Genomic DNA, 13,211 nt, shown 5'->3' on the forward strand with positions numbered 1-13,211 from the left:
AGGAGCGATAGACTCGTAATCTGGGGAATTGGGTTCGCTTCCCTGCTCCTTCACATGCAGCTGCTGGGTGACCTTGGGCCAGTCACACTTCTTGAAGTCTCTCAGCCCCACTCACCTCACAGGGTGTTTGTTGTGGGGGAGGAAGGGAAAGGAGAATGTTAGCCGCTTTGAGACTCCTTCAGGTGGTGATAAAGTGGGATATCAAATACAAATCCAAACTCTTTAAACTGCTTACGAGACTGCCTTCCTTCCTCATGCCAGTAAAGAGTTGTGGTTGGCCTATTGGTCGCTGCATATGCTGACCACCCGATTTTTAATGTTGCCATTTCTATCAGCTTCTTTTATGGCCTCAGTGCATGTATAATGGAGCTTTGGAGTTTCTATGTTCAGAGCGAACAAAGTCAGGTGTATTACTGCAGGCAAGCGATTCAACTGATCTCGTTCTTCAGCATCAACAATTTAGAAAATATGTTGGTCCATGAGACAAGCAGAAAGGACCCGAAGAAGCTCCAACTAAACAGTGGGGTAGGAGAGCTAGGGAAAAAATGTATCTGGCAACCCATGCGCCCCTTTGGTTTCAGATAGAACATGGGTAAAGGTAAAGGGACCCCTGACCATTAGGTCCAGTCGTGACCAACTCTGGGGTTGCGGCGCTCATCTCGCTTTATTGTCCGAGGGAGTACAGCTTTCGGGTCATGTGGCCAGCATGACTAAGCCGCTTCTGGTGAAACCAGAGCACAGAAATTCTGTTTACCTTCCTGCTGGAGCGATACCTATTTATCTACTTGCACTCTGACGTGCTTTTGAACTGCTAGGTTGGCAGGAGCAGGGACCAAGCAACAGGAGCTCACCCCGTCGCAGGGATTCAAACCACCAACCTTCTGATCAGCAAGCCCTAGGCTCTGTGGTTTAACCCACAGCGCCACCTGCATCCCATAGAACATGAGTAGACAAGTCTAAAAACCCCGGGAAATAAATTTCCACAGCCCCCTAGCGGCTACGGTGGCTTGTTTCCCAGAAATTTAGCGTCGATTCTGGAAGTGCGTGTTCAATTGTAACCAAACAAAACCTCCTGGTGTATATTTTGCTTTATGAGGTTTCACCTGAGTTCTTTGGGTGAATCAATGAATATGTACAGTTAATGAGTGTGAAGAAGACTGGGAATGTTTTAAACACTCTGGGAATGCTAAGCAAGAAATAGCGATCAGTGATCAATTCCTTTTCTTGGTAATTTCTTCTTGGAATATTTTTGTTGTTGTTGTTTAGTAGTTTAGTCGTGTCCGACTCTTCGTGACCCCATGGACCAGAGAACGCCAGGCACCTCTGTCCTCCACTGCCTCCCGCAGTTTGGTCAAACTCATGCTGGTAACCTCGAAAACACTATCCAACCATCTCGTCCTCTGTCGTCCCCTTCTCCTTGTGCCCTCCATCTTTCCCAGCATCAGGGTCTTCTCCAGGGAGTCTTCTCTTCTCATGAGGTGGCCAAAGTATTGGAGTCTCAGCTTCAGGATCTGTCCTTCTAGTGAGCACTCAGGGCTGATTTCCTTCAGAATGGAGAGGTTTGATCTTCTTGCAGTCCATGGGACTCTCAAGAGTCTCCTCCAGCACCATAATTCAAATAATTCAATATTTTTACCTACGTATTATTTCAGTTATTGTAACTCATATCACTGTCACTCATCTTTGAATTAAAAAAATAATGATAAAGGCAAACAAAAAAATTACCATTATTATTTATGTTGGAATGGATTACCATTTCGCTTGTTATATTCACATCCACACTGCGAAGCCATAGCAGAATGAGCCAGACTGAGAGGAAGAGTTCAGAAAGCTTTGGTTTCTGGTTGCTGACTGAGTAGAGAGCTGTTTCAATGCTCCTGACACACAAGATTTGTATTTCCTCTAAAGAAAAGATTCAACTTTCTTTTGCAAGCCCTCACAAACCTCAGTCTTTTGTACCTTCTCACCCACAATCAATCCTGTAAATATCTTTTTCTTCTTCTTTTGACTACTGCTAGCTAAAGGGGGGGGGGCAAAAGAAGTCAACACATTCTACTTCACTTTTGTCACTTTTGCAAGTGTTCGCTCATAAATCCATTCTGCCCAGTTAATTATACAATTGTATCTACATTTTTTTAATAGATAAAAAGATCCGTACAAAAATTTGCACATGAATAATATGTGTAAACTAATATACGCCATATACAATTCCCAGCACACCCTTTGTCAGGTAACAGGGGGCACATTGGTTTAAAATGCTCGCTACAGTTCTAAAAGAGAATGAAAGGCTTATCAGTTAATTAATTAATGCAGTTGTTACCTTATATTAATTGATGCTTCCGTGATGCCTTTTGATTTCAGATTAGGCTTCTTCGAATAAAATCTGAACCGGAACGAAGAAAATACAGCAAAAATAGAAAGGGCTGATTCATGCTCAGAAATCATCATTGCTTTAGAAATTAACTTCTAAGGATTCCTGTATATTTTGCCAGCTAAGCCCCAGTGTAGTTAAACATCAGTTATGTGCTCAAGACAAGCTGCTGATAGGACTGGGAGAACCTTGCAAATACAGTGGTACCTTGGTCTACGAACTTAATCCGTTCCGGAAGTCTGTTCTTAAACCAAAGCATTCTTAAACCAAGGCGTGCTTTCCCATAGCAGTGCGGGACTCAATTTACAAATGGAACACACTCGACAGGAAGCAGAATATGTTCTGCTTCCAAGGCAAAGTTCACAAACCAAAACACCTACTTCCGGTTTGCAGCATTCTTAATCCAAGTTGTTTATAAACTAAGCTGTTCTTAAACCAGGGTACCACTGCGTCTCCTTCAGCTTCTCAGAGTAGAACACACACACACACATACGTAAGTAAAAATCACTTGAATTTCCCTCCACATACAATTATTCCGTAACCCCATTTCATTTCCCATACCACATTTTGTGTTAAGATTAGCTTTGTCAAGGCTGAGGAGAAGGGACAACTAGAAGCCACAAACACAGCAGAAATATATGAGCTCATACACCCACATATTATTTGAAGGAAGTTGTTAACAGAATATCTTAGCTGTCCAGCAATAACCTTATTCAGTCAATTGTAACTCAAAATACGCTAGCAGGAAAAAAAACCCAACTGGCTCAGGAAATAATTACATGGAGGGGCAGTTGTTGTTGTTGTTGTTGTTGACGTGTGTGGATTGTGGGATAGTCATTTTCCAGCTATTAGTGCACATGCAAGACCAGGAAGGATAACTCAACAACGAAATAGGTTTCTGCATGTGGGCTGCCAGGCTGAGTAAAACATTTACACATTTTGCAAATTTGCACTGTGCAATGTGGACTACAAATCCCGGAATACAGGACAGGTGGGTCCAGGAGAAAAACACATGCCTTGATATTCTGATTGATACAAAAAATAAAACCTCATGTTTGTAAGGAGGGACCTGGGAAATTGCTTTGCAATATTCAGCTACATTTCCAAGATATTGTGACAGTTTCACCAGCCTTCTTTTTCAATAGGGTAATAGCAGTTCTAGGCAAAACTTGTCACAGTGGAGCAAAGCGTTCTTGCTCCCAAAGCAAATTGCAGCCCAACAGACTGACAAGAATAATGGCATTGTTGTGTCACTGGGGGAAGTTAGCACAGGATCAGGCAGGAGGGAATGTCCGTCAGTGCACTAAAGAGCCTTTGGGAACTTTGAGCTCTCGTGTGAGGTACCTTTTCAGGGTTTTCGTCCTGTCACTGTTGTGGAATACAAGGAATATGGAGTAGCCACTTCTGAAGAAGATCTCCAAGGCAATCTCCTGTGAGAACAAACCAATGGCAGAATGGTGAGATTACAATGGAAAAGGGAATGCATGATCTAAGTAATGCATGAAAGGGTAAAGATCGTTGAGTAAGCTGTCCTGCCAGGCTTAGTTCACCTTGGAGAGGAACTAGGTAATAAATGCTTTGTTCCCCCTCCAGTCTACCTGAGAAGCTTGACATATGAAGAGGCTAAGCTGGTTGCTCCAGTTTAGCAGATGGCTCTAACAAACCACTCTTTAGTTCCTATAATTTAGGAACTTTCACCACTGTAACTAAGCCAAGTGCCTGTGCAATTTTTTCCAAATGCTGTATGGGAAAGCCCAGGAATCTGACCTTTGGAGAGTTTGTGAGTAAACCATTTTTAACTTACCAAATTTTAACTTACCAAATGCGTGGTCTTTCTCTATGCTAAGGAAGTGTCAGAACTCACAAGGCTTTACTTTCCTGCATGTTTTCCTGCATTTTAAATCTCTGCTGGGGTTCTGTCACCACAGAGTACTTGCCCCAAACCTAGATCTGGGCATCCAGGGCATTCTCCCTTTTATAACTATTTTTCTTTGCCACCAACAGTAAGGAGTTCTTAGCTCCTTCCATCCAGGCAACCCATTTGCTCTCCCCGGTTAGGAACGAATCCAGGTTTTCAGGTCAGATTGTGGTTTTGCTGAGCCAGTCTCAGTACTTTAGTTTACTCGTTCAGATTCTTTCTCAAACACCAGTTGCCTGAGGCCCTTCCCTATATTCTTAGGCTTGGAAGAATGCTTGAATAACTTCCGCCAGGACCACATAACACCGGTTCTGAGAGATCTGCATTGGCTCCCAGTACGTTTCCGAGCACAATTCAAAGTGTTGGTGCTGACCTTTAAAGCCCTAAATGGCCTCGGCCCAGTATACCTGAAGGAGAGTCTTCATCCCCATCGTTCAGCCCGGACACTGAGGTCCAGCAGCAAGGGCCTTCTGGCGGTTCCCTCATTGCGAGAAGTGAGGCTACAGGGAACCAGGCAGAGGGGCTTCTCGGTAGTGGTGCCCACCCTGTGGAATGCCCTCCCTTCAGATGTGAAGGAAATAAGCAGCTATCCTATCTTTAAAAGACATCTGAAGGCAGCCCTGTTCAGAGAAGTTTTTAATAAATATTAAAACTTCCCTGAACAGGGAATATTAAAAATATTAAACGCTGTACTGTTTTTAACACTTGATTGGGAGCCGCCCAGAGCGGCTGGGGAAACTCAGCCAGATGGGCGGGGTATAAATAGTAAATTATTATTATTATTATTATTATTATTATTATTATTATTATTATTATTATTATTATTATCCAAAACATTTTCCAGGACTGTCTTGCCAAACTTTGGATTCTATTTTTTTTGTCTTCTTCAAAATCCACAATTTGTTTCTGTTATTCTATTACTAATGCAAGGTTTCAGTGTGGAATTTCTTTTACAGAGATCGCCAGAAAGGGAAGCACCTAACATCCCCCTCAGCAATGCTTTCCCAAAACTTAGGGGAGGGAAATAGCTCAGATCCCTCCCTACAAATGTCAGCACGACCGCTAGCCAAAGAAGCACTCACAGTCCACACATGCTTACAATTCCCCCCTCCGTTTTCTTTTCTGATTGTACAGCTATATTTCTTGCACCCGCAAGGCCATATATTGCGGCTGCATATTGTCAGATATCCTGTACCAAAGGAAAGGTCCTTGCTAACAGCTGGTTCCTACCTGTAGAAGAAAGCACATCGGATGGATCTCTTTAATGTCACTGTAGGAATGGCAGGAACATGTAGCCTGTCCTGTAGCTGGGTCTTTGTCACACAAGCTATGAATGAATGTATCATCGATGCTAGAAGGAAAACAGGAAATACGATATACGATATCTTTATTGTCATTGTCGCATGCAGAACAATGAAATTGAAAAACTACATAAAACTACATTAAAACTACATAAAACATTCAAAAACCCCTAAAAACTCTAAAACCCCATTTTAAAATACACTATACTATAGAGACCCCTTATGCTGTGTTTAGAACCAGAATTGCATTTGCGCAGAAACTGTTTCTCAGGCGGCTAGTCCTGGCCTTTATAACCCTAGACCTTCTTCCAGAAGGCAGAAGCTGAAAGAGATCATTTCCGGGGTGCGTACTATCCTGCGCTATCTCTGCCGCTTTCTTATGGCACCTGGCAGCATAGATTTGATCTAAGTTGGGAAGAGTGCATCCAATTATTCTCTCTGCAGTCTTTACAACCTTGGATAGCATTGTTTTTACCCTGGCCATGCAGCTCCCAAACCACAAACACAGACCATAAGTTAATACGCTCTCCACAGTGCAATGGACATTAATCAAGGACTACAGCATTGACTTGTCGTCCTTAACAGGAAGATTGGAGTGTTCCTCTTGTTTCTCTATTCCTCTTCTGTACACAATCAACAATCATATTGGATTGGCTCTGCAAAACAAGCTAACCTGTTGCCCCCCCAAAATCAGAAGTAATTTGGCTTTTTTTCTGAGCCAATCTATCTTGTAAAAGATGTCGCCCAGCCCCCTACCTCCAGTCAGCCCCGTTCACTTCCAGCTCAACTAAGCTTCTTCTTCTTAGCAACAACTGCCGCCCTCTGGCAATGCCACAGGGAATGAGGAGGTCTTTTCCCCCTCTCTCTGGTGCCAGGGCATAAGGTTCTTGCCGCCCTTGGAAAGTTAGCCAAACCTTGGGGAAATTACATTTCTCAAGGTCTTGGAGCCTTATGGATTAGATGTTAAGCTGGGAATTCTCCCCTGATTACCGTATTTTTCGCTCCATAAGACGCAGTTTTTTCCTCCTAAAAGGTAAGGGGAAATGTGAGTGCGTCTTATGGAGCGGATGGCGCTGCGCAGAGGGAGAGCTGTGCAGTGCCCCTTCAGTGAAGCGCCTCTCCTGCGAAGCGGGAGGAGGAGCAGAAGGGGCTTTAGCCACACGAAGCCTCTTGAGGGCAGGGGGAGCCTTCATCCCGCTGCCCTGAAGAGGCTTCGCGCGGCTATCCCAGAAGCCAGAACAGCAAGAGGCTATCCCAGAAGCCAGATCCCTCTTGCTGTTCTGGCTTCTGGGATTCAGAATATTTTTTTTCTTGTTTTCCTCCTCCAAAAACCAGGCACGCCTTATGGTCTGGTGTGTCTTATAGAGCGAAAAATACGGTAATTAGATTTTTAAAAACAGAAGAGAAGAATTTGCAGGCTCCGAATGCCTGTTTCTTTTTGGGCAGGAATGGCCAACTCCCAAGAGACTGTGATCTAAAAACTGGCAGTGATCTACCCCCTTTTGGGCTTTTTTAGGAAGGAGAAAAATGTTGTGGGTGAACATATCAGACGACACAGTGATTCTTCAAACTGCTTTTATTCACAGGCCAGAACAGAATTGAACTGAAGGGTTCAGCCAGCCTGCTTATATAGAGCTTCACTAGAACGCAACAGTAACCATTTTCTGTAACTATCCAATCACTGAACGTCACTTTTAATCCCTTATTTGCATATGTGGACCTGAGTGAAAACTATCTACAGTATCCCCCTGGTGGCCGAAAGCGAGAACTTCAGCACATAACAAAAAGCCCCATTTTTTTAGAATTCAAACCTCAGCTCAAGGGAGAAAGGGGAACAGCCACTCACCAGGAAATCGCTGGGAAAACAAGCAGCCTCACTGAGTAAACTCCATCTTCTGTTCTGCAAATCGTGCAACAATGGAGAATGGGGCAGGATTCTGTTTTACTAATGCTAAGGAAAGGGACCCAGAGATCGACTGCGATCTACCAAAAGCTCCCAGGGATCTACCAGTAGATAGCGATCGACCTGTTGGACACCCCTGTTTTGGGGGGTGACCATTTAAATGCATTTAACTTGAAATTTGCATACAGGCCTGACCTCTGCCAGCATTTCAGAGCCTTTATTACTCTTTGTCTCTATGTGAATTTTACTTCAGAGTTGAAGTGTGAAAATTCACATTTGAGTGGAATGCTTGAAAGCAAAGCAATTCAAAATTCAGACGGAACCTTTAATTTTATTAAAATTCCACTTTGAGGAAGTGTCAGGGGGGATTTTTGTTGTTTGTATTTATCAAGTCTCCCAAACATGTCTCACAAGGAACACATACAAGCAAGCATCTGCCCAAAGAAGAAGAGTTTGAAGAGTTTGGATTTGATATCCTGCTTTATCACTCCCCTTCAGGAGTCTCAAAGCAGCTAACATTCTCCTTTCCCTTCCTCCCCCACAACAAACACTCTGTGAGGTGAGTGGGGCTGAGAGACTTCACAGAAGTGTGACTGGCCCAAGGTCACCCAGCAGCTGCATGTGGAGGAGCGGGGAATCGAACCCGGTTCCCCAGATTACGAGGCTACCGCTCTTAACCACTACACCATGCTGGCTCTCAGATGCTACACAAACAAAAGGAAGACTGAGTGAGGGGAAGACTATAGCTAAAGAAAGAAGCTCAAAGCAGAAATACACACAGGTCACCAACCATTTTGGAGTAGTGGGTACGTTTTGAATTTTGAGGGCTTATTTCTAAGAGGGCTAGAGACTAACTTTCTGTTTTAAAACGAAAGCTTGACATCTGTGGCTGCAGTGGAAGTCTTCATAGCACCAGTGGGCACTGGGTTGGCCATTCCCCAAACAGGCAAACATAACTGCAACAGTGAAGGTTTCTTAGGAGCAAAAAGTTACAACAGACAATCACAGGTACAAAATAAGCTACAGAAAAGCAGAGGAGAACAGGGGTGAAAATGCAGAAATCTGGGGGAGTGCTATAGACAGGAACCGGAAGAAAAATCCAAGAGAGCAGCTTGTTTTGAAGGAGAGGAAACCTTTGCTGTGGAAGCACTTTAAGCACACAACAGCAAGCAATATGCCAATATGGGTCCCTGTGTCTGTCGGCGTTGAATTGGGATTTGATCAGGATATAGATGCAACTATTTTATGACACTTCAAAAAGGGCATGTTTTGCCAAGGGCTGTTGTTTTATAGCAGTTGGATTCCCCAGCATTGTGGGAAGGAGCTGATCTTGATAATAATTTTTATTAGATTTCAATTACAATCCAACAATAGCCTCATTATAACAATACCAATTTATAATACAATTTTAATAGCCAAGAAATGGAAAAGTTACCAACTGTGGAAGAATGGCAGATGAAATTGATGGAATATATGGAGTTGGCTGACCTTACTGGAAGAATCCGTGACCAGAAAGAAGAGGAATACCAAGAAGAGTGGAAGAAATTTAAAGACTATTTGAATAAATATTGTAATATTAAAAATTAGAAATTACTTGAAAGTACCCAATAGACCTAGGGTTATATTAGGAGTTAGTTAAATAAATGAGATCTAGAACTTTAAGAAAAGTTAAGAAATTTAATTTTAATTGGAATATTGTGTTTTAATAATGATATTAGAAAACTGCTACATTCAAATACAAGGAAATTCAGATGGGAGGGGCCAGAGGAAGTCAAAGACATGTTTATGAGGTTAGAAGTTTAAATAACCAATTAATTTGTGTTGTCTAGGTGTTTGTTGTTATGTTTTCTATTTTATTTTTTGCTTATATTTGTGGTTTTGTTTCTTTTTTCTTTGTTGTAGTATGTGTCATAATTGTAAGAAACTTAATAAAAATTATTTAAAACAACAACAACAATTTATAATACAATTACTAATACCAATCGTTCAAATACCAAATTATATCATTTCGATAAGGTGGCCCCTCGCATGTTAGAATGGATGGTTTGATTATTTTCTTTATTTCTGTGTTCCAAAATCTTATTAATTTCAATCACATTCCGGTCATCATAATAACTCCTTATACAACAACTGCAATATTAATAACTCCTATTCGTTTTGACACATTAAATGATTCATAGAACTACAAGTGAGGCGCTCAAACTATATCCTTGTTCTTCCTGTGTATGGCAGTTATTCTGTCTGTGGCGTTTCTTCCTGTTCTTGTAAAATGTTATGTCTATCTTGATAGAGGAGCTGATCTTGGGGACGAAAGAACTCACCTGGTTATGCAGTGCTTTGTGCAGTAAACTTCCCCCAGCGGGGACACAGTGAAATTCTTGCAGATGTAGAAATGTTCTTGGCCAAAGAGAAGAACTCCTTCCAACACAATGTGTCCCTGAACGACCACCACCGATTGCCTGCATGTAATCTAAAGAGGGAAGCAGGCAGCGCATATTACCAACAAAACAGTGGCCACCATTTGCATATTCTTAAGCATTTCATGGGTGAAAGGAAGTACACCTGTCTGTGCCAATCCTGAATGTATTGGATTTGTGACCATTATGCTCATTTGCCTTCAGGAGCAGTAAAGCTCTGCTGAATGAAATACAACTGCCTCTGGTCTATTTTTTGGGAATCCTGCAACGTGTTTTTACTCTGCTAACTATACATTGGAATCTGCTCTAGATCAATATTGAGTAGAATTCCATGACGGATGAAGGGATCTCGTAGGACTTTTCCAGAACATATCTAGGGACGTGGGTGGCACTGTGGTCTAAACCACAGAGCCCAGGGCTTGCCGATCAGAAGGTCGGCAGTTCAAATCCCCGCGACGGGGTGAGCTCCCATTGCTTGGTCCCTGCTCCTGCCCACCTAGTAGTTTGAAAGCACGTCAAGTGCAAATAGATAAATAGGTACCGCTCCAGTGGGAAGGTAAATGGCGTTTCTGTGAGGTGCTTTGGATCGCCAGAAGTGGCTTAGTCATGCTGGCCACATTATACAAAAGCTGTCTGCGGACAAATGCAGGCTCCTTCGCCCTATAGAGCGAGATGAGCGCCGCAACCCCAGAGTCATTCGCGACTGGACCTAATGGTCAGGGGTACCTTTACCTTTACCTTAGAACATATCTAGCACTTGAGTCCTTGCAGGACTGGAATCCTGCAGAACCAACTTGGCAGTTCTCAAGCCGTATTGAATCGATTCAACTGAAGCAAAGTCTTTCCATCAATGAACACATTCACAGTCTCAATCATTCCCTCTCTCTCTCTCTCTCTCTCTCTCTCTCTCTCTCTCAACAAGCATCAAAGCTCGGACACAAATGAGGTAGTTTTATAAAGGTGCCCCCAGGGAAAATAGTGTTGTTACCTAATGAAGCAGCGGAGAGCCTGAAATTAACATAGATTAACTAAACTTGCCTTTTCTCAGAGCAGAACACAGAACAAGTTCATTGGTTACTAGAATAATTATTCAGTGATGCAAAGGTGACGTGAAATAATTGAATAATTACCTCCAAAGATATTTCTCGGGGCAATGAGCAACGGATTGCTCAATTCACTCAGGGATGCAAAAAAGAAAGGATTTAAGTGACATACGTCGGATATTAAAGACATGTCCTAATTTTGTTGGTACAAGATTATATACAGTTTCAGTATATAATTGAAAATAGGCTGCTTTCAGATGGGTGGCAATTAGTATTAGCCAATCATTGCTCTTCGTTTGTAAATTCCAAGCAGAACTGAAACTGTCTTTCTACTCACTAACTGGAATATAACATTTTTTTTCTATGAGTACATCCTACTATGCTCCACCCAAATAGGTGGGGGTGGAGCCATTAGTAGCAGGACACACCCCCTTATGGTGTCATTTTATGAACTTGGCTTTTAATAAGTCAGTCTTTCAATTAAAACAAAAATACTTTTTGCAGCTGTATTTTGTTAATGAAAGAGATTTGTAGTGTTATTATACCATAAGACTATTGAGTTAATATTGGGTAAAGAATGATATCCTTCCCCCCCCCCCTTGCAAAAAACCCAACCTTTGCATTCATTGCCATTGTAGAAACATGGTTAATGGCAGTAGCCAGAAAGGTTTTTTAAAATGTATTTTTTTAAGTTTGACATTATGGAGTTTTATATGTAACTTCCATTTAAATTTACATATATAACTGGAAAAGTGCATCAGTTCTAATTAGAAATTAGTTACTGCTGGGAATAGACACTTTCGGGATCTTTACTTATGCATATTAATTATTTTGTACAGTGGTACCTCGCAAGACGAATGCCTCGTAAGACGAAAAACTCGCAAGACGAAAGAGTTTTTCGTTTTTTGAGTTGCTTCACAAGAAGAATTTCCCTACGGGCTTGCTTTGCAAGACGAAAACGTCTTGCAAGTTTGTTTCCTTTTTCTTAAAACCGTTAATACCCAGGGTGCATTGCTTGAATCCGTGCTTCGCAAGACGAAAAATTCGCAAGATGAAAAAACTCGCAGAATGAATTAATTTCATCTTGCGAGGTACCACTGTACTGGTGTAATATGTACATACAGTGGTACCTCAGGTTAAGTACTTAATTCATTCCGGAGGTCCGTTCTTAACCTGAAACTGTTCTTAACCTGAAGCACCACTTTAGCTAATGGGGCCTCCTCCTGCCAACGCACCACCGGATCACGATTTCTGTTCTCATCCTGAAGCAAAGTTCTTAACCTGAGGTAATATTTCTGGGTTAGCGGAGTCTGTAACCTGAAGCGTATGTAACCTGAAGCATATGTAACCCGAGGTACCACTGTAATGCCTGGTCTCAGTTAAATATTCAAGCAGTGATTCATACCAACTGAAGTTCTGGAACATTTTTGAAAGCAGTTCCACACAAAACACTGGATGAGTTTTTATGATTTGACTTTAGCTTCGAAATAACACAATCTCAGTATATTCCTTGATATCGACTGGGCAAACAATGTAGTTCTTCTTTCCCACCCCTCCTTTATCTTTCCCGTTCAATTGGTCTCCAGATACTTTGCTTTTCTTCTGCTAATTCCTTCTATGGGAAAGAGGGAGTTATCTTTCAACCATAGTCAACGGCACAGAGACATTTCAGAACCCCAGCATCTGAGCTATCTTCGGACCCGATCCTAAGAAAATCAAGCATGTTTACATGCAGTAAATGTGTGAAGACAGGTTCAATGAGAAACACAGGTTCTTTAGAGTGCAAGAAGCTGATCCATTTGGCTTATCTCTTCCCCAATGCAAACACCCCCAAAAGTAATTACGGCCGTCGAGAATTTGCCCATCTCTGCAAAAACCCAAAGTGCGCAGTTCCACATACAACAACATTTTTACAGAATCAAACTGTTTCAGAAGCCAGCGCAAGCAATTTGGTACGGAAGAGGTGATTATCAAGGAGCAGTGCTGTGAGAGAGCTTGTTCCTGCTCTGTGGCCAGCAGACTAACTGAATTAGCATGCTAACTGAGCATATAACGGCTAATGTTACCTCCTGCAGCTTTCTAAAATTTGTATCGACTTAGCAGTTGCTAAAAGAATGCTTCTGGCATGTCTCATGGCTTCCTGTGGAGTTACACAGAGGAACAAAGCAGGGGTAGCAACATTACATGTGCCAAGGCAAGGAAAACCTGTCTCACTGAGGTTACATTGTTGGGAACAGCTTAATTGTGTTGTCTCGATC

At 42.2% G+C, this 13,211-nt stretch overlaps 1 protein-coding gene across 1 annotated transcript in view; it reads right to left on the reverse strand.

Moving 5' to 3' along the window:
* Positions 1–13,211, reverse strand: part of WDFY4 (WDFY family member 4) — a 194,022-nt gene that overhangs the window by 56,053 nt on the left and 124,758 nt on the right. The window contains exons 44-47 of the mRNA XM_081911650.1: positions 9,815–9,963; positions 5,520–5,640; positions 3,716–3,801; positions 2,321–2,383 (exon numbers count right to left, since the gene is read on the reverse strand). Of these exons, the coding sequence (XP_081767776.1) occupies positions 2,321–2,383; positions 3,716–3,801; positions 5,520–5,640; positions 9,815–9,963 (419 nt within the window). The remainder of the gene's footprint in view (positions 1–2,320; positions 2,384–3,715; positions 3,802–5,519; positions 5,641–9,814; positions 9,964–13,211) is intronic.

The sequence above is a fragment of the Podarcis melisellensis genome (assembly GCF_964234715.1).
Source record: "Podarcis melisellensis genome assembly, chromosome: 5".
In the NCBI taxonomy this organism is placed as follows: Eukaryota; Metazoa; Chordata; class Lepidosauria; order Squamata; family Lacertidae; genus Podarcis; species Podarcis melisellensis.